At 40.7% G+C, this 22,421-nt stretch overlaps 1 protein-coding gene across 1 annotated transcript in view; it reads right to left on the bottom strand.

Annotated features, from left to right (window-relative positions):
- SPATA5 (spermatogenesis associated 5) overlaps positions 1–22,421 on the bottom strand; it is a 234,734-nt gene that overhangs the window by 171,769 nt on the left and 40,544 nt on the right. Inside the window, exons 10-11 of the mRNA XM_015593907.2 lie at positions 20,369–20,624; positions 2,754–2,908 (exon numbers count right to left, since the gene is read on the bottom strand). Coding sequence (XP_015449393.1) covers positions 2,754–2,908; positions 20,369–20,624 — 411 coding nt within the window. The remainder of the gene's footprint in view (positions 1–2,753; positions 2,909–20,368; positions 20,625–22,421) is intronic.

Here is a 22,421-nt window from a genome sequence, read left to right as displayed (position 1 = left end):
TCTCCACTGGCAGTAACTTCAAGTTTAAAACCTTACTGTATGTTTCCCTAGTTCCTAAACTTTTTAAATATTAAAGAGTTTTTGGATGGTGTAGTTGGTTTATAACTCTATCACCTGAAATTTTCACATGTGGAATGTGCTGGCTAGGCATCTACCTGACAATGCAACAGCAGCCAATAAAGTACAGATAAATACTGCAAATAAAGGAAGTCATAACAATGGGCCCAAACTTTAGACCATAAATTCCAAAGAAATGAAAAATTTCTACTAACCCAACATCAATCATTCATTATTCCATAACTTCATCTGTCAATTGTTTCTTACTAAATTAGCATGTTTTGCTATAGAGCTTCTGAAAAACCCTGAAGGTAGGCCATAAGTTCAGTAGTGAATTTGAAAGTGTTTCAAAAAGAATTCAAAACCACATCAAGTAGCCTCAACTAGCAGCTAGCTAGTCCTTGGGGATATTCCTGTCTCTAGGGCACTGTTGTCCTGCCTAAATTTACAAAACAACTGTGTTCTATAAGAAGTTAACCAGTGTTTCCATCACTTAGCTTTTGCTAACTACCCCAAAATTTAGTGGCTCAAAACAACAAACATTTATTATTTCTGACAATTCTGAGGGTTTACTGGGTGGTTCTTCCTGTCCTGGCAAACTTTGACTAGTGGCTCATCTGACAACTGGCAGGACGGCGGGACTGAGGGAAGCTCGGGTAGGAGGGCTCATCTCTACTCCATACGGTCTCTCATCCTCTAGGAAGCTGGTAGAGATTGCTTAACATGGCTAATGAAGGGTTTTGAAGAGCAGCAAGAAGGCAAGCCCCAGTGCTCTTAAGACTGCTTGCATCCTGACTGTAAATATCCTAAAGGGCAAAGCAACTTACAAGGTCAAGTACAGATTCAAAGAGTAGAAAACTTGATTCCATCTCTCTTATGGTAGGAGCTACAAAGATGCAATGCAAAAGGGCAAACACACAGTGACGGGAAGAATGTGTGGTCATTTTTTTTGCAATCTACCACACTGCAAACTGCAGAAGGTCTCTGCTCCACATGGTCGTCAACCAAATAAGTTTCCAAAACAACTTTCTTTTGACCCTTCATGATATATATCAGCATATTAAAAGACCCAAGAAGTCCTATAGCCAAGAAATGGTTGATTTTATCTAAACCATCATTTTCCAAACATATTTGACCATAAAACACATTTTTCAAGGAAAAGTCACTTTTATTTAATTATTTTGGGGGGGGACATTAAAATTTATCCAAGTGTTATTTATTTTTTTATTAGTCTATTCCCTTGATTTTTGAGTCCTCGTTTTTTTGTTTTTTGTTTTTAGCTTATAACAATTAAAAGACATTCGTTAATGACCATGAGAACTGAGTACTGACAGGTCTACACACAATGAAGCAAAGCGTTCAAAACTATGCCTGACTCTAACAAGGCTCTAAGTTTTCAAATTCCTGTAAAGTTAAAGATTTTATAAGAGTGTCTCAGAATCACCCAGGCCACCTCAAACGAGAAAATGAAAAGGGGCAACATTATAAAGGCAAAGAGAAACAACAGTCACAAAACCCCACCCTTCCGACAGCTCTCCTAAAACAGACAGAGGGACCTGTGAACTTCCCCGAAGCTACGGAGACACAGACGCTCCCTTATGGTCAAGCGGGCTTCTGAGCCCACCTCTGCCTCGATATGGCAAAGGACATGTCACAATGCTTTGTTTCCACGTGCACTTTCTAGAAAAATTAATACATTCAAAGAAAACTATAAGGTCATTTTTTTCCCCAAAAGTTAGGCCCACTGGGACATGGGGGACATAAGAGATGACCCACGCATAAAAGGCGGCTACTGTTCCCCTAGCAGCGATCTGACTGGGGACTCTGCAAGGACTGTCGATGATGAAGGACATGCGACAGAACCCAGGAAACGTCACACATCATTCGTGAGAGGGTATTTTGATTCTAAAATTAGCCTAGTTGACATTTTCTTATAAAACTAAACATGCAATTAGTACACTAGAGAGCAACTGCACTCAGGCATTTATTCTAAAGAAACGAAAATTTATATTTGCACAAAACCTGCACGAGAATGTTCACAGTGGCCCAAAGTAAAAAGAGCCTAGATGACCTTCACAGGTGAACGGTCAAACTACGGTACATACAGACCACGGAACAGACGCAATAGAAGGGAATGAACTGACACACAAAACGAGTTGGATTAATCTCCAGGGAATTACGCTAAGTGAAAAAACTACTCTCAAACAGCTGCATACTGTGTAATTCTGAACAGACAGAATTCTAGAAATGAGCGCAGGAACAAGGTAGCTGTGGTTGCAAAGGGGCAATGCGAGGGACCATGGCGGTGATGGAACTATTTGGCACCTCGATTCTGGCGATGGACACACAACCTTTACATGTAATGAAACCATGTGCACAGGATTGAATGCACACACACAAACAGGCAGCACTGGGGAAATCTGAACGGGATGCTGATGACATCAGTCCAGTAGCCCGCGGTGACACTGCACCGTAGTTCTGCAAGATGTTACCCCGGAGGAAATTGGGCACAGCACACGCAGGCTCTCCCTGCAGTATTTCTTACAACTGCACTGAATCTACAATTATCTCCAAAAAATTTTCAATTGAAAAAATATTTTGAAGTTCAGCCTAGGAAGGTAGTTCCCCTGGAGTATCAGCTCCCTTCAGAGTTTAATTCCAACACTGTGGACAGAACGAGGAGACGAATGACTTACATTTGGGACATCGACTGCAACCTCTCTCATGGCACTGGGCCTGATGTCACTCATCCCCTGTAAGAAATCATTCAGGGTGATCTTCACCAAGCCCGCCACCTTGCTGTCAGGGAGGTTGGGCTGTTTCTTCAGGACTCTCCGCAAGGCATAGAGACCTGCAGAGAGAGACAGAACACAAGATTTACCTTCTACCCCATAACGACAGACAGAACCAATAAAAATAAAAAACCCCGAACCTCATGCGTATCATAGCATTTAAAATGGGTTGTGCCTGTGTGTGTATTTGGGGCGAGAAGGTGGGGAGGAACACGGAAGAATGTTGGGGATGAAGGTGAAACTCCAATGCTTACTTTTGGCAGTGAAAATTTAACAAACTGATATGAAATAAGAAGAGACAGATATTTTACAAATGTGAAGTATAACTTATAAATAACATTTACATAAAAGACCATAAAGGTTCATCAAAATATTTTGCGGATTTGTTTTTAAAGGGTAAAATTTTTAAATAATCGCCTTTTGCCACTGTTCTTCTAGTTCATATATTCAAATCAGAGCTACAAGTTTTTTAAGGTATCGGCAGAACATCTTAAAGTAAATACTGAGTTGGTCGTTTGGAAATGTGGTTTTAGAATTCAAGACAGGATCAGACTTCAGCGTTAGGTGCCTACACCCGAGGCCTGATACTGCAGGAGCTGAAGAGACCTACAAAGGGAGACAGCTGAAGGCTCGATCTTAGGCAAGGCCATCATTTGAAGAGCTAGGAAGAAATGGTGGTTGAAAAGAGAATGAAAAGGAGGAGATAAGAGTAGAATGAGAATAGTAAAATTCTGCAAGAGCCAAAAAGATGGTCACCAAATCAAACCGAGAAAGAGCCAAAATAACTTAAAATAGACCATGCTGACCTGCAAGTAAAAGGTGCTAAGAAGTTCTTTGTTTTTGCTACCTGCTGGGGGTTTAAACACTGACAGCACTGACTGCCCCATCCCTCTCCCCCAATGGCTAAGCTGCCATATCTCAAGCCCTGCGATCTGTGGCAAAGACCTCCAGTCTGGAGGGCAGCATAGTCCATACCTGCTCTTTGCCTTAGGATCTTTTTAGTGAGGTACTGTATTTGTATTCCAGGGCATGATGAACTTCCACTTTGAAGAGCTGAGTCTGAGAGACCTCTTAGAAACGGAGTCTGAATATCTGAACTTGCCTGGGGACAGCTGCCAGCTCCATCATTTTTAAATGTCTTGTGTCTAAGATGCTACACCTCAGTGAATTTCTATTAAATTAAAATGATATCATAACAGTCAATTTACTCGCTTTCGTTTATTTGAACTTGGATGGAGAAACAAGCATTGATGCAAGGAAGGCAGACACAAACTCTCTACGACAGAGGGTTGGGGATCCTTGACTACTTAAAACAAAAAACGGTGACGAGTACAAAGACACTCAGAAAACAAACCCACAGAACTCCTTCCCAGGAAACCATCAGTGTGAGTTCTCACGTGCATGGACGTCTCGAAGACAGTAGGCTAACTGGAAAAAAAGCTACGGAAGAGGAAACTGAGGAGATAGATAAAAATTTCACTATTTTCTAAGGAAAACTTCTTACATCACCTTCTGCTACCTAAAATTTATGTCACTTATTTAGGGCTATCTTAAAAAATACCCATTTGGTGTTTCTGCCTTCCAAAATGTCAAAAGACAAATTCTTCACTTCTCTCTCACAATTCTGCTTGTCTTTCGAGCAGGAGCACTAACTGTCCGTGTTCCAGAGTATCTTTTCAAGGATGTTTGTATACGGGAAGAGAGTCTCTCACCAAACAAAGGTCAGACATGCTTACTGCCCACTACAAAGGGCAGACATGCTTACTGCCCACTACAAGAGATTCAGGCTCTCTTGGTTCAAGGTTCTCTTGCTGCTCTGGCTACTTCCGCTGCTCTAAGTAATATTCTGTCCTTTGACTCTGACCCAGGAATACTGTGTCTTCTGCAAGCACTTGCGAAACCTGTAAAATCTCAGGCCCTTCACAGCTCTTGTCACAAAAATAAAGTTTTTTAAATTAAATTGTTTCGTTGCCCAATATACTTTCTAGTTAAATGGTTAAGCAGCATAGAAATAAAAGTTCAGTAGTAAGGTGCTGTATTGTACTAAATAGCACCTTGGTGATCTAAAAAATTTAGGCAGTTTCTAAAAAAAATCTCATGTAAATGGAGGTAATCAAAGACTAGAGATTCCTACTCTTCTTCATGTCCCCAATAGCTATCTGGCAATATCTGCCAGTATTTCTAATTTAGACCAGATACCTCACTCTTACCAGTGGTGAGATACTAAGAACTGAAATAAGGGAAGTGGTCTAGTTTTCCGGCCACATTTATGTCGCATAAGCATAAAGGTTGACAAGAAAGGTGAGCAATTATTTTCATTTGAGGAAGGGGTTTGGAAAGGACAGGCAATATATGGTTTTAAAAAGCATATACAGTATTACAATGTGTGTATTTATAAAACAACAAAACTTCTGTTTCCAAATACAAACTGCAGAATTTAAAGCTGGGGAAAAAAAACTCCTATGAGGATGGCGAGAAAATAGTAGCAGTTCCCAGAAAAGACAAAAGCATAAAGGCAAAAGAATAAAGAAGTCTTGAATTTTCAAAAATAAAGCAAGAGTGAGTACAAAGATTGATCCTGTGATGAACACAGCATAACTTAACATAGCCAAATGATAGGAAAACATACATATTTATATGAAATAAATGAAATGTACCATGAAAATCTGTAGGATGCTGCTAAAAGCTATATTTAAAAGGACAGTGACAGGTACAATGCACATATTAGGACTGAAAAAAGGCTGAAAGTGCTCACCTGACAATATGAAGAACCAAAAAATTGTTTAAAAATCCAGTAGGAGGGAAATAATAAAAATGGGAACAGAAATCATAGAAATAAAAAACAAACGTACAATTTGAAAAAAATCAATAAAGCCAAAGGTTTATTCTCTAAAAAGGCTAATAAAACAAGAAAATCTCCAGCAAGACAAATCAGAGAAACGTGAGGAAAGTCATACATTAACAGTATCAGGAACAAAAAAGATATTTTAGATCCGACTAACACTGAAAAGATAAAAGGATATTAAAAATAAGCTTATATCAAATAATCTGAAATTGTAGATGAAATGAACAAATCTCTAGGGGGGGAAAAAGCTTACTAAAACTCATATGCAAACAAAAAAAGTAGATAATTGACTATTCCAATAGTTATTAAATAAACAAATTCTGTAATTAAAACCTTTCTCACACAGAACATTCCAAATGCAGATGGCTTTATTAGTACGTGTTACAAGGGTTGAATATAGCATTAAGCTTACAAAAGTTCTTCCAGAGGAAAAAGCCACAGTAATTCTCAATTTGATTCAAAGGCCAGCATAACCCTGTTTCTCAAATCTTAAAAGGTCATTTCAAGAAAAGAAAATTATAGGCTAATCTCTCACGAACATAGGTGCAAATGTTCTAAACAAAACATCAGCAAAAACATCAATATATAAAAGATTATACATCATGACAAGATGACTATATTCCAGAAATATAAGGTTGGTTTAACATTTAAAAATTATCTGACATGATTCTCCACATTAACAGAATGTAGAAGAAAAACATTATGAATATCAACAGACACAGAAAAGGAATGTCATGAAAATCAATAGTTAATTATAAAAAACCAGGAGTAGATGGCCATTTCTTTAACAAATTAGCTATAAAAAAAATCAAGAGCAAATACAATTCTTAATAGCAAATATTAGAATCCTTCTCCTTAGGCTCAAGAATGAGATAGGGAAAACTACTGTTATCACTTCTATTAAATACTATGTGAGAGATCCCAACCATGCAATAAGGCGAGAAAAAGAAATAGTATAGAGATTAAAAAGAATGAAATAAAATTGTCATTATTCATAGACTGTATACACAGAAAAACTATAATAGGACCACGTACATAGAAAACTCAAGAGAATCTACATAAACACCATTAAAATTAATGAGTGAATTTAGCAAAGTAAAGTCAATACACAAAATTTTACTTGTTCCAGATACCAGCAAAAAAATTATAGTGAAACTTCAAAAGATGCTCTTTATAACTGCATTCAAAAAGAACTAAATACCTAAGAATAAATCTAATGAATGTTATAAGACGTCTTCACATAAAACTATACAAATTTGAGAGAAATTAAAGACCTAAAATAAATGAAGGGATCCACCACTGTTCGTGCGTTGCAAGATGTTAACTTTCTAATTCTCCCCAAATTGAACAAGAGATTTAATAATCTGAATCAAAATCCAGTTGGGGGGGTGGGGGATTTGAGCTGAACAAGCTGATTTTTAAAGTTCTAAGCAAATGCGAAAGGTCAAGATAGGCAAGACAAGAACAAAAAGATCAATGAAACAACAGAGAATTCAGAACAAACCCAAACTCTTAATTTATGACAAGGTAACACTGCAGAGCCAGGAAAAAAGAATTGTCATTTCATTAACTGGAGTTGATACAACTGAGTAACTACATGGAAAAATAGCGAATCGATTAAAGACAGTAATGTGAAAGGCAAGGCAATAAAGCATCTTTGCGACGAAAGGAGGTAATTTAAGAGAAAATATTCATGCCAGTGGAACTGATAATAGATTTCTTAAACTGGATACAAAAATTACTGGCCACAAAAGACTGACAAACTGGATCCGTTATACTCACACATCTTAACATAAATAGGTATAGTTACAAACTTCTGTTCCTCAAAGACACTATGATGAGAGTAGAAATGCATTACACAGAGCAGGAAAAGATATTTTAAAAAACATACATATATATCCAACAAAGGTCTCATAACCAAAGTATATTAAGAACTCCTCCAAATCAATTATTTTTCTTAAAAAAGTAACATAATAGAAAAATTTAATACGTATTTGCATAAACATGTCAAAAAGGAGTATATCTAAATGGTTGACACATATATGAAAAGGTACTCAACTCTGTCATCAGAGAAATAAAACCACAATGAAATACTCTTTAAAAAAAACCTCAATGTTAGAAAGGATGAGAAGAAACTAGCATATTCACGTAGACTAGTGAAGAGTAAATTGATACAATCACCACAGAAAACTTTTGGCAGTGTTTGCTAACAAGAACCCACACTTATCCTGTAACCCAACAATCCCACTCCTAGATACAAACACTGGGCGCCGGAAGCTACGTGCTAGAATATTCCCAGCACCGTCGCTCATGATCACACGACGGGACGCGGCAGGAACTGTGAACTGCTACACAGGATGAAATGATGAGGCTCTCTGACCACGACATGCGTGAAAGACGACACAAACGGGGAAACCTCACCTACGGGCTCAGAAGCCAGAAGGGAGACGACCGTTTGGGCTGAGGTGGGGGCAGCGGCTGGGAGAGGACCTGAGGGAGGTCCCAGGACGCGAGCGCTGCTGTGTGTTGTCCGGAGTGATCGTTTCACATGAGCGGATTCGCTTTGAAAAATTCATGGCTCTCAGAGTTTATATACCTCTCTGCACATATGTAATACTTCCAACGGAAGTTTCTTAAAAAATAGAATATGTAAAAAGTGAGGTAAAAGAAAAGAAAACTATAAACAAAGCCACAACACAGAAGCTGATTTAAATAAATAACACTGAGAGCTGGTAGTTTCACAACTTAAAATTTAAAATATTTTCTTACCTCAAATCTAAGTGTTCAAATATATCGACGAGGTTTACTCCTTAATATTTTATCGCTAAAGCATGAATGTATTAATTTTTATTTAGAGCACTTCATTATTCGAGTAATTAACACGATGATGATGTCGGAAAAGAAACCCGTAAGAAAAAGTTCTGTGACTTCCCTATACAGAAGCCTTAATCGGTCTTGGGAATCATTGCAGGACATGTTTACTAAGCTGACTTGTGTGTGAAACACTGCTATGCGAAATACGGACTGTGTGTACGATGTACAGTCCTCAAAAAGGGTTTTCATTTGCCAGAATATGTTTATACAAACGGATACGTCTGGCACGGAAGTGGGGTTAGGAGAAAATAACAGGACTTGAGAGATAAGAGCAACCATGTTACTTAATCTGAAAGTATTTTTAAAGAACAGTTTTAAGAGAATCACTATTCTGCACCTGTATTACTTACTGATCTATTCAGTTACAATTCATATTACAGCAAAACGATTATTAAAATATCATGAAGCCACTAAGATACGTTCATTGACCATAAGTTACTCTTCTTCAATATGAATTCATTTATTCATACATTCAAAATATTCAGAGAACCTCCTAGACATAATTTATTCAACACATGTACTGAGCCCTTACATGCCATGGTACACAGGAGCAAGAAGGCAGATAAACCTCTAACAGGGCTAACGGTCTAATAGAGAAGACATGAAAAAATGAGTATTATAAACTGTGCCAAGTATTATGACATGGGAAGAACCAAGTGGCACAGAAACACAACAGGGACATCTAAGCCAGTCTAGTGAGATTAGTGACAGTCGAGAGTTAAGCCAACTCTCGCAGAAATTACTTAGTATACTCCCTTATTTCAAAAATTTGAGATACTAAAACGTGTCCAAGTGCAGTGGTTAGACCTGAAAAATGAGGTGATGTTCCACTGAGGACATGGGCATCACGGCCGGAGGGGTGGCAGAGTATTCCGGGCAGAGGCAACAGCCTCCACCAAGCACAGGGACGAGAACGAGCCCAACACTTAGAGACTGTGAGGCCCTGCAGGACGAGGAAAGGCAAAGTCCCTGTCCTTAAAGAGTTCACTCTTAGAAAGACAAAAGGACATGTTTAAACAAACCTCAGTCAGCCTCTATTGATTGGCTTCTGGATGTGTGAGGATATAATGAATGGCGGCCGTCAGAAAGACACAAACGGCCATACGGAAATTACAGACTGGCAAAGCTGACGGCCATACGGAAATTACAGACTGGCAAAGCTGTCTGCCATAGGCCTTCGGATTCTTTCCCAGTTTGAGGTTCCACGATTCTAGACTCAATACCGAGGTGCTGTATTTTAAACAAATGCTATTCTTAAAAATAACATAGAAGCTGGAACACAGAATTTATGAATAAATGTTAAACAAATATCAGAGCTTGTAAAAATTAAAGATCCCTGGAGCCCTCATCACATTAATGCGACCAGTCCTCCATGGTCCTAGATCTGCCACGAGCTCAGGTGTCACTTTACATAAAACTGCCTCTTTGGCTATCAGTTATCTCATTTATTAAATGGAAAGATTAAAATCTATTTTCTCTAAATTATTTTTCAGTTTTAAAATCCTGCGATACTAAGCTTCAATTACTAGATGTCAACCATCCCTCACGAGGACACTGTAGAATCTATGCACAGCAATTTTTCAAAATACATATATTTTTATAAACCAGAAGTAAACAATTAACCAGAAGAGCGAACAGACACATGCACAGCATCAAGGAACACAGCTTAGGGCAAGCAATCTACAACGTTTTCCTTTCCTTACAGAGTTTAATTTTTAAAATGCAAACAAAAACAGAAGCAATACTTCTTGATCTTAAGAAACAACTTGGAAACAAAAAACAGGTGTAGCTAATTTAAAAACAAATTCTGTCATTTTGTTTTCATTATTTTATTTTCCAATGCTCTCAAAGGTTGAGAATAGAAAACAAGACAAAACGAAGAGAAGGCAAAATGCCTCAGGCCAGACTGATGCCAACACATTCCTTCCAGTGTGTGACAAGTCCCCACTCAAACCCCACATCACTCTCCAGAGATTCACTTCCGGACAAGAGCAATTACTCTAAATTCATGCTCTTCAAAACCGTCTGCTCCAGATTCAATCAACAATCATCATCCTGTCCCATGCATATGGAATCCTACCATTTTACACTCAATGCTTGCTAAATTCTGATGTTATTTTTGAGACTTTATTAGAAACTAACAACAAACTTTAACTGTTCCCAGGAATAATGCTTTTTAGAATTACTACCTACCCTACAGACAATTACGTGAAGAAGTAACAGGAAATGTAAGCATCTGGATCTCAGATTTGGATTGTAAAAGTCAAGAGTAAAATATCCTCATAATATACTCAGACACATGAAGACTGAAAGCAAGTATAACAAAATGGAAGTCTCTCTTTTAAAAGTTCTGAGATTTCTTCAAAACATCGGAACTCCAGGAATTCTGTTATAGCTGGAGTCTTGGCTCTCCCTTGCCTCAGCATCATCACAAAGAGGTAAGTATCACTCGATCCGTCACTGGGAGCGTTCCATTTCTCACTGCTCCTTAACGGGGAAGAAATCAAACGGCACACCTCAGAGAGGGCACAGCTTCTGCTTTATTCCCATCACAGTGGCTGGTGAAACCTAAAGAGATCACAGGAGCCAGGTCTACTCTGAACCCCTATCACTTTTAAAAGTAATGGCTCGCTGGAAGGCACCCTGGTCTCACGACCTGAATCTTGAGCCAAGATGTCACAAACACCTTGAGCCTGGATGGATCTGTGGTCTGTCCTCGTCGTGAATAAGGAAACGCACTATGATTTCTGAGGGTCTCTGGCTCTGAACCATTCAGATGAATTCACTTTACCGGTCTGAAGTTTCGACAAACTTTCCTAAAAATAGAGCTTTTAGCTTCAAATTGTGAATATCAAATTAAAATGCTGAGTTAAAAAAATTGTGGATTAGAGCATAATTCTGACGCCAAAAGAGGCTGAAGATCTGCAGCTTGGTGAACTAAAGCGAGGCCCAAGTATGAGAGGGGCCAGGAAAACGGCGAAGGACACGTCTGCCTGGCTCTGACCAACCTTAAGTGGGGGGAGGGTGGGCCAACTGTATTTACCCCTTTAACAGAAGGTACTAAATCTCTAATAACACACCGTTAAAACTGAGAAAGTTATCGCAAATCCCCGTTTCCACAACTTGCAATCACTTCTCGTTTGCTGCAGTCCCCAGCCAGCGGCAGGACTGCTCTGGAACTCCCCGCTCCGGCCCTGTGACCGCCCAGGTACGAACGAAGCACTGGACACCTCTGCGGTCTCTAGGGCGGTCGCTCCAGGCTTCACTATTTATTCCCTGAGTGCTCTTGGGAAAGTTCCTTAACCTCTCTGACCTAAGTTTCAAAATCTATAGAACGAAGACAACCACTTAAGAGGCTGTAAATGTGCATTAACGCATGTAAGCGCTTCAAACAGGGGCTGATACCATGCCCCGTTACTCCTGATTACCTCCTCCCCGAAATCTCCCCTCATCTCATTTGCATCTCCACTTTCTGTGGGTTCTCTTCCCGTCCTTCCAGCCACCCCTCAGTCTCCGGTGCCAGCTCTTTGCTATCAGCCCAGCCTTTGCCCCCTCCCTCCCCATGAGCATTCGAAACCTCCCGGATCACTCGCAAACTCCCAGCACGCCACCTGGGACCTGCGCTACCTGGGACCTGCGGCAGGTGTCTGTGCACCTGGGCTCTCGGAGGGGAGGGCCCAGTCTGCGCAGTGCCCGGCTCCATAACTGAACTCTACTCACTCTGCGTGATTTCACTCATTTCAGCGGCTTCAGTCACCATCTAACTGCTGACAACTGCCACGCCCTTTCCTCTCGCTAACCAAGACTCCTCCAAACCCGTAATTCCAAGGCCTGCAGCTCAGACAATGCGAAGAATAAAGAGGGGTGGGAGGTGGGGTAGTGGCAGGAAGAAGAGATCACAACAGTCAGAGAGAGCAATGAAAACAGTTCAAAACTTTAAAAAAAATTTAAAAGCGCAAATTTTGAATAAATTTTTAAGATAGAACCGACAGGATTTGATAAAGGAAAACTAAAGAAAGAAGGAATCAAGAATAACCCTTAGAAGTGACTTTTATTTAGATAGACTGATTTTATTTTTTGATTGTTTTAATTAGATAGAACACCTTTCCTTAAGTTTTATACTTTTATAGTCTTGGAATGACAACTCAAAAAATTTTCCACTAGCGATGTACATGGTATCTATCACCTAGAGCTTAAACAGAATCAAAACTACCACCTGTTTTTCTGAGACAAACCATTCAGCTCCAGCCGTTTCAAGTGGATAGTATATGTAATAATAAGATAGCCAATTCACTGACCCAAAAGAATTCCATGTTTTACATAATATCTATAATAGTTATGCAGTGGGAAATATCCTAACATCACAAATATAACTATCACTATATTTCAAAATTACAAAACAGAGGGGAAAGTTCGTTGTTTTGAGATATAATATTTCATGATTACTGCTTACTTATGCAGCTACAATAATGAATAAAGATATGATCCCTTATAAAACGCGCCGCAGTAGTAATCGTGCTTCATGTGTCAATTTAATTTTGCTATACTGCAGACCTGCGATGGACTCACACGTGGGACGAGGGAGGCATGGGAGGGGAGAGACTGTGACATGACAGCTCCCAAGTTCTACAAGAAAATCCGCCAGGGAGGCTCCCCCCAAACAAGCTGCATCTGTCCCTAGCCTGCACGTTACTGAAGGGGAAGGCCACTGCTGATCCGGATTCAGGAAAAATCACTACTGCAGCAAGGCAAAAGAGTCCGCGTTTCCCCGATGTCTCAGACAAGGATAACCACGACTATTTCATAAAACACCAGGAATATCGCTAAAATTCAAGTACGCTTCAACCAGAGAAATGAATAAATACGTATAAAATAGGAAACTTTTCGTTTTTAAAGAGAGAAAGGCCCTACTTACCAAGGGCCTAAATGAACCGCGACCACGGCTGCCAGGCTTTATTTTAAACTCCACGAGAACTCTTAAAAAGACACATGATCCCCACTTAGCAGGTGTGGAAACGGAGTTCGGGAGGGTAAGTGGTTTGCCCAACGACTCTCAGCTGAGAAAGGGTAGTGCTAGCATCTGAACCTAGAGCTCACCGTAAGCTTTCCACTAACCCTCACTACTTCCCTGGACTTTATTAAAAAATATGGAGTTTTCACAGATTCAATATTTTAATTCCAACTTACAAAACATTGGCAGAATTCAAAAAATTGTGGAAAATGTTAGGAAGAGAACTCGTCTTAAAAGCTGGACTGTTGGGTACTTTATACGTATCACATCCACCATAAATTCCTGTTAAAACAAGCTAGTGTAGGGTGAGTGGGAGGACTAAGAGCTATAAATATCTCAGAACTCTAGTACGGAGATAAAATTTTCCATCTCAAAAAAAGCTACGTTATAGTAATTAGGTTCGGTATTGTTACTAGACCCACTTGAGGGTAATAATGACAAAATCATTGTTTAAATAAGACTTTCCATTCTTCCTGCTCTGTGATGCTATCTCATCAAGGCCCAAGTCTTTGGTATGAACACGCTGAAATGATGTGTAATCAGCAAGGATGCTAAAGATAAATTCTTAGAGACATGAAGCAAATACTTCCTCTCACTGTAAACAAAATGACCGAGTCCACTCCTTGAAGAAATCAAGCTCTATTTATATTCACTCTCCTGAAATGGCACAGGCAGCCTTAGAAGGAGAAGTTTATAATAAATCCCTATATTTGGAAAACACTGTTGCTAAGCACCTTCTAACATTCAGCAGAGTTTATATAACTCATGTCTCTGCTACATAATTAACATTGCATGTTTTCCAAAAAGTGCGGTATGCTTATCTATGTTGTTAATTTAAAACATTATAAATTTTGAGGGAATTAATAAAAGGCTATGCAACTAATTAATTAGAAAGGCAGCCTAATCCCAGGAGGAATACAAACACAGACATTAAATGTCAGGATGTGTCAGAGCTGAGCCTGTAAACAGCTTGTCCGCTTGAGATAAAACATTTCAAAATGCAGCTGCTCTTTGCTTAAAAAGGTGAGCTACAAAACATTAGGCTTTTGGACAAGTCACCACATATCAAATCATAGTCCAGCTCAAAAGTTAATTATAAAGGAAATATAACATTTGAAAATAAGCTTCACACCCAACCCTCAGCATTAAACATTACGTCTGCTCGGATAATAAGAGATCCTAGTGTTGAAAGCAACACTACTGTAGCGTTTTCAACTTTCACGTTCATTATGGAGACCAAGTTAAAAGACACGGAAAATATGTCATAACACAAGAAGGAAAGATTAGGAAAGCTGAGGGTAAGCACACTGCAAAAGACGCAGTGTCAAACTGTGGAAGGGACTGTAAACCTCTGGCCTCTGGAAAAGCTTGCAGATACGTACTACAGGGATTTTTTATCCTGTAGTATCCTGAGCTTTTGTATTAGAATCCATAAGCACTAACCTTTAGACTACAAACAATCAGGAACATAGTTCACATAGGTTTTATGAAACCTTGGATCACTTCTGTATGCTATGACTAGACACCTGTGCACCACGTTCTGTTAAAAAGAGCAGCTTCCCCGACGGGAAGGCCGTGTAGGAAGAAGGAAGACCGCCAGCCAGCACACAGCAAGGCTCAGAGACGCTCAGGTCCACGAAGCATAACCAAGCAAATGCTACGAGGAAGAACGTATGTCTCTATTCTCATTTGTATCTCGAATTGTTAATTCTCAACTGTTTCATTCATTGTGGCTTTTCCATCTTTCAGAATTATTTATCATTTTTAAGTTTTATTCAGAACCATCATTCATACCTGCAGGACAAACGTGGATACTCATTTTCTCCTAGAGCAGGAAAGTTAAATGATACAGTGTGCAGCGGAAAATACTGTCGCATAAAAACTCTGGGAGGAAACTCGAAACTCTCAGAAGCGGTCAGAGCATCACATTCCCTAAATTTAATGCAGTTGTTTAAATCAGTTAGAGACTCTTCAGAAACCAGAGAGCTGTCTGGCCCAGATGCGTGGATCTCAGGTGCTGTCCTTCACCAACGGCATTAACGTCACCTGTAACTTGATAAAAATGCAAAATTCCTGGGTCTGCCTAGACCTACTGAACCAGGAGGATGGGGCCCAAAATTGTGATTAACAAGCCGGCAAGTGCTTTAAGCTGGAGAGCCCGCCTCAGTCGGGGACTCCAACGCCTGCTCACAGGCAAGTGCAGGACCTGCGCTTGTTAACTCCCATGGGAAACGCTCTGCATACTGACTTGGCTCCCACCTCCCTACTCGATGCAGTCCGCAGAGGGGGTGGACTCCGAGGTGAACACGATGCAGAATGAGGTTAAGAACCAACGACCTACGTCCTGGGCTCTCAAAGTGTGCTTCCCAGAGCAGCAGCAGCAGGAGACCTGTCATACATTCGCGAGTACAGCCACACCTACTGAGTCAGGAACTCTGGGAGTGGGGCTCCTGCCGCAATCTCGTGCCCTAAGTTCCCCAGGTGATTCTGATACACCTCAGAGGTTGAGAACCTCTGCTCCGAGTGATACTATGTCCTAAGCTGACAACACATGAAATGAATCTGAATTCTGTGGAGAAGAATAAGTAACAGAGACAATAACGTGGGCACTCAGGATACGTCGCCTGGAGCTGGAGTCTCTCTCGTCTTTACAAACCTCGAAGTCAAGGTGCCTTACTTTCCAGGTGAGCCAGCGGGAGTTCTCAAGCTGTCCCCTAAGCACAGCATGACTGGTGAACAATGAAAATGCTTCCTGAAAAGCTCTGGTTTTAAACAAAATATACATAAAGTCCCCACCCAGAGCCACAGTTGAGAAATCTTACAGTAGGAAGCCAAAAATGGACTAGAAATGTTTGCGAAAACAGCAGCAGTTACTGAAGGTGTCTCGGGAGTGTTACACCTTGTCCACTGTCCCTTATAAAGGCGTCAATAACCATTGGGCGTTGTTCCCTTGGCACAGAGCGGGGCTCTCTGAAGGTGAGAGGGAGGAGGTAGTGAATCTCCCCAGAGGTTAAAGCCACGTCTCAACTCAACTGAGATTACTCAACACTCTCATTAGACTACCGAGGCGAGGAGGGGGGCCACGACTCACTACATGCCCCAGCTTTTGCACGCACTTCTCCCACCGAATACTTCTTGGGCACCCATCGCGTACCAAAATCATTAACATCACCTCCAAATACTAAGATGGTACCATGACTTAAAAAAAAAAAAAAAAGATTCTTTGTGTGTAATTCTAAGGTCAATGTAATGACTGTGACTGCTTCCACTTGCCCAAGGAAACGTGCCATGTTAAAAAGAAAAGGGGAGGGGGACAGTTTAAACTTCCCAGGCAGCCATTTTAAAACACTGAGAACCATTCGTATTATCCCCTAATAACTGCTCTAAATTTCAGTAGGATGCCACATGAAGTGTTCAAACCGTTTGATTTCTAACTAGGATAGCAGTTCCATGTTACCGCAGGGCTGAGTGTCTTCTTCCTGCTCCGCGCATGCGTCGTGATACGTGGGGACGCACCTGTTCGTTCAGTAGGTGCGACAGGCTTACACCCACCCGTTCTATCGCACTTGAGCATAATTCTACTACTTGTAATGTAGAATTTGAGTTTTATCTTTCTTTCTGAGTTACACTATTAACCAATTTTATAATTTACTCAAGTCAAGTCCTCAGTCAGAAATTATAAAACTGTTTCAGTGAGAAATGCAGTTAACTTCTCAATCAACCCCTGCCTGCTCTGCGGCATTATTTCGAAGAACGTGGGAGAAAGTCCTGACGACGCACCTGAATTTCAGCCATTCAGGCAAACAGCACAGAAGCGAGGACGGCGAGGGTCAGGGGTGGGGAAGGCTGGCTGGAGGAAGCAGCCAGTGAGGCCGGGGCATGTCGGTGAGCCACTTAGGGATTTCTTGGTGGTTTTCGCCTTAACTTCTAACTCTTCCTATTCTCTTTTTTTTTTTTGGTAACTCATGTCTTTCTTCTTCTCTTTTATGTCTAGGGAGTGTCATATTTACAAGGGCGCTTAAGATAACATCTGCTTCAACCCCAGTTTATAAGTGGAGAAAAGTGAGGCTCAGAAAAGGCAAAGGCCTTACCGAGATCACAAGCCTGACTCAGAGGCAGGTCTGTCCCACCACTCCCCTGCCTCTTTAGAAAATCCCCTGCAAAAAATTCTAGCACACTGTTCTTAAACTTTATTCTGCTACGCAGCATTAAAGAACACCACCACATAACACAACACACTTCAGCGTTTAAGCAGTACACACAAAACCACATATTTCCCCTGCTGGACGCTTTAATTATAACATTTATCTTTTTAAAAAATGACCTCATAATCTGATTCACTGACGAATTAGGGAAAAATAGATCAGTTCACTACCTGGTAAGCTGCAACTATCAAGCGGCATCACAGCCACCACTGCATTCACTGCCTGCACACGCCAAGCACACCTTAGCGCACGCTTCTTCCGGTCGGAGGCCTTGCTCCGGGCCTATCACAGCTTCTCAATTAAATGCAACATAGTAAGGGGTAAAATTTCTCAAATTTTCTTGCCATTTCCCTCAAGTTCCTGGGAGTGCTACAGGGCCGTAAAAATGATGGTCCTATTTACAAATAATATGTGACTTACGTCTTCACTTTTCCCCCGAAAGTTTCAGAACACAATTTCTGGACTACACTTACTTATGAAAAAACATGGATATTTTCTACTTTATAAATTGATCCTACCCTTGGTTTTACAGATAAAATAAAATTTCAAAACCTTATGCCACTCCAACGAAAGTCTGGTTCGTGATTTAATTAAGAGCATGGGTTTGGAGTGAGATGGCTGGGTTTCAACCCCAACTCGGCCACATGCCAGCAGGGAGGACGAAACCAAAGGATGCCGTCCCGTCTAGCCTTCTCACGCCCCTCATTCTGCCTGTAGGACCCTTCCTGTTCTTTAAGCGTCTGCCCAGATGTCACTTTTTCTCTATAACCACAGCACTTCCTAAGTCAAAACACTTTGCACGGATGTTTGAGTACGTATCTCACTCACTGTGTAATGTTTACAATCTTTTTCCTTCGGCAGACTATTTCTGGACAGCAAGAGTCCCAGATCCCAGTGCCTCCGAGAGGGCCTGTACTGAAAGTCAGAAAATGTCTGATTAAGGATGCTGAAGGCTGAATCCTCACCTGGCCGGGCGGGTCCAAAGCAATACCTACAATGCCACGGGCACAGCTCAGACATACTGCGGGGTCAGTGCCAGGCCACCTCCTAAAGCCAGGGTCTCAATAAGCCTCTCTGCTGGTGGAGGGGCTTGTCTTCAAGTTGTGAAAAACACGTCTTTGAAGCGCAATAAAGCAAAGCTCAATAAAATGAGAGTACGCCCATAATCCAGACCTCGTTATCACCTAATGGGAAGAAAGACGCAAAGTTGTCCACTGATACGTCTGCTTCTTCACCGCTAGGGAATTCAGTGCCATGATCAAAGCCACCATTTCCTGTGACGCACAAGACACCAGACTGAAAGGGACCTTGTCCCAGAAGGTGCACACTTGCCTTGTAGCCTGCAGAGCCTGCAGTCCCCCTCGGAATGAGAGTCCTCTAACGTGGGAACTGTGACAGTGATCAAACAGAATGAAAGAAAACCGATTTTCTCTACGAAGAGGAAGATAAAGCCTCCTCCGTATCTCTTTCACGTTTCCTTTCGCACCTGTTTTTCCTTCTCGAAGCTCTTTTCCTGCACACATCAGGCCTGATGACAAGGAGCAAAGGACTAATGAAAGGGTCTTGAGAGCCTACTGAGCTAGATGAACTATGAATCAATGATGTGAAGGTAAAAGTTACTGTATTTCTGTACTAAAGCTCTAAAATAACTTAATTTCCAACTCAAGAATTCAACAAGGGTTATACTTTCTTTAAAGCATCTTATGAAAATATTGGATAGGCCACAGAACTGGAACAACAGAATGCTACAACTGACAAAAATTCCTCCGAAGAATAAAAGGACTTAGAAACATACGTCCACACAAGAAAAAGGAATAAATGAAAGGAACCTAAGATTACTGGCAAACGAGAGATGTTCTGAGGTTTGCGTCCAGCCTTTAGAGGTTACCAAAAGATAAACACATCCTTTTAGGACAAAAACAACAATGACAACAACACACACACAAAACCATCAGATCTTTTTCAATAAAGTCTTACTTGCCTGATCAAAACTTTCAATAGCTTATGAAAGGAACCTGGATTTGAATACCTTTTCTACGATTGAAATCACTGAAAAATGGCCCAGACGTTAAAAGGTCTTGGGGGCCTCCCTGTAACCACGGTCATGCCATGGGGAGGCTCTTAAGTCAAAGAGTCACGTGACCAGTCGCGGCCCTTACACGTCCGCAGATACAAACACCCTGGCACGTCCCAAGGCACAGAATCCTTAGGATCCGCCGAGTACTTTCACAGCACTTTGACAAACACAAAGCTGATCCTTAAGGGAAATTCTGATCCTTTTATCAATAAATGCTGTTGTCATTAATACTGCCACTGATGCATCCAGTCACATGTGCGTGTGTGCGTGTGCATGTGCACGCCCTCACCTAAGTCTGAAGGGACACACGCTATTCAGTGGTTATCTTTAGGAGGTGGAGTGAAGAGGGATTTTTCTTATAGTTTTCTGAATTATCTTGATTTTCTTCCAATAACTATTTTATGATTAGAAAAATATAAGCTTTTCCATTAAGAAATGAGATATAAATTATCAGTGTGTAAATAAAAAAGTCCATCGATACAGACCGACTTGGCAAGTCACTCTCACCTGCTTCATTACACAATGCTTTCAAGTCTGCCCCTACGTAGCCATGAGCGCTATTTGCCAGCTGCAGCAGCTCGGCCCTGGTGAGCGAGTGGGGGACCCTTCGAAGTAGCTTCTGGAGGATATCTAGCCGGTCCTGAGCACTGGGAACTCCGATCTCAATCTCTCTGTCAAATCGTCCGGGTCTGCGGAGTGCAGCATCCAAAGCGTGAGGGCGATTTGTGGCCCCGAGGACCAACACCTGTCCCTCACTTCCTTCCTAACAAAATAAAATGAAAACAACGTTACTCTTCTAAAAGTAATATATATAATACGTATTGTATTATAAACAACATGTTATATATGTAATACGTATATTATATAGACATACATACACACACGCTATATAATTAGACAAGGATGGTGTTAACTGTCCCGGCTGCTAAGTCTTATCCCTTAAACTTTTATTACTCAGCCCACATTTTCCAAAGCTTGGCCTAAATGCTCCCCACCTAGAAAGCTTTCCAATTCTTACCTCTCTATCTACTGTAAGCGGTGTCTCTCCCACTCCAGCATGTTACTCACACTATTGTAATAACGTAACGCCCTACCGTGTAGTTATTAAAACTTAACTATTTTGTCTTTTCTCCTACTTGAAAGCAAAGATTATGACCTACATATTATTCAAATAAAATTTTCTTCACTGCTTCATTTTTTATTTTGATAAATTTTTAAATTCCTGAAAATATTAATAGCAATATTACCGACACCCAAGTATCAGCCGCCCTTGAATACGTATGGACTTTTACTCTGAGAATAAAATTTGGAACAAATTATAAAGAACTGTGATCATGATCAGCCACCTATAGAAATTCCCCAACATTCTATTCAGACGACCTGAGAGTAATCTCACAGAGACGAGCCTCAACGGAATGCGATTCGAAGTAAGAAAGCTCAGACCTAATCCATTACACTGGATGTGCCAACAGAAAATGCATAGATTCTAATGAATCTGTGAATTATGAATATAGAAGACGAATACAGGCCCTTAAATATCTGCTGACTAAAACATCAGTATCACATGCTTCCCATCCTGGCCAAAGGCAGAACGTCAGTCCACAGCAGGCCTGGCCCAGTGGCAGAGAAAGCGGTAGCAGCAACACAGTGACTGAGACCTTCCAACCCAGAGCCTGCTGGCCGACCTCTTAATCACCAAGAATTCTAATTATAAGACAGCTCTCCATATATATTTGCCTTTAAGGTGAAAATAGAGTCACCCATAAACAAAGATCTGTGGTCAGCTAAATATTTATATTTCTTATTACAAATCAATAAACCGGTGCCCCGGTTTCTATGAGCTCTTGTGAGTGGTATTGTTGTGGGTGGGCCCTCAGAGCTGCGCCCCCCACCCCCATCTCCAACACACTAGCAACTCTGGCTTCTCCAGCTTTATAAACTGAGAACCAAGCCTGGGACATGACGATCACACTCAGGTACTGCCCCAAGACTGAGAACCAGGTAGCGACCCTTCGCTTGTTACTCTTAAAAACTGCAACGGATGTCAGCAAATAACAGAGATTTAATACCAAAGCTTCACATTGTTTTCACGTGTTCAGTTTCTACCAACAGGCAGTGCAAACCAAAAAGTTCCATTAGTCCAGTTTTTTAATGTGCAAAATGAGAACTTGATATTACGTTATAATTTCTTTTGGTTCTAACATATTATGATTCTAAAAAATGAATTATTTACAATCTTGCATAAGAAGTGTCTTCTGGTAAATGGCTGTCAAGAGTCTGAATTTTTATCATTCCCATTTTCTGTTAGTCCCAAGTATCTCCCTTTCATAATTAGCACACAGATTAACGTAAGTGAACACCCCGTCAGAGATCTGGTGACAAGGTAAATTCCTTTTAAATGTTGTACAAACACATTTTCCATTACGCTCACTTTCCTTCCTTTCATTTGCCAAACTTAAAGCCCCAGAAGAATTAAATTATACATGGGTATATAAGACTCAGTCATGAAATTTCTTTGTACAATCCCATTTAACAGCTACATCTTTCTGACCAGCTTTTG

The sequence above is a fragment of the Pteropus alecto genome, unplaced genomic scaffold (genome assembly GCF_000325575.1).
Source record: "Pteropus alecto unplaced genomic scaffold, ASM32557v1 scaffold17, whole genome shotgun sequence".
Classification (NCBI taxonomy): domain Eukaryota; kingdom Metazoa; phylum Chordata; class Mammalia; order Chiroptera; family Pteropodidae; genus Pteropus; species Pteropus alecto.
The sequence above is the reverse complement of the archived record's forward strand: the minus strand, read 5'-3'. Positions and strand labels throughout refer to the sequence as shown.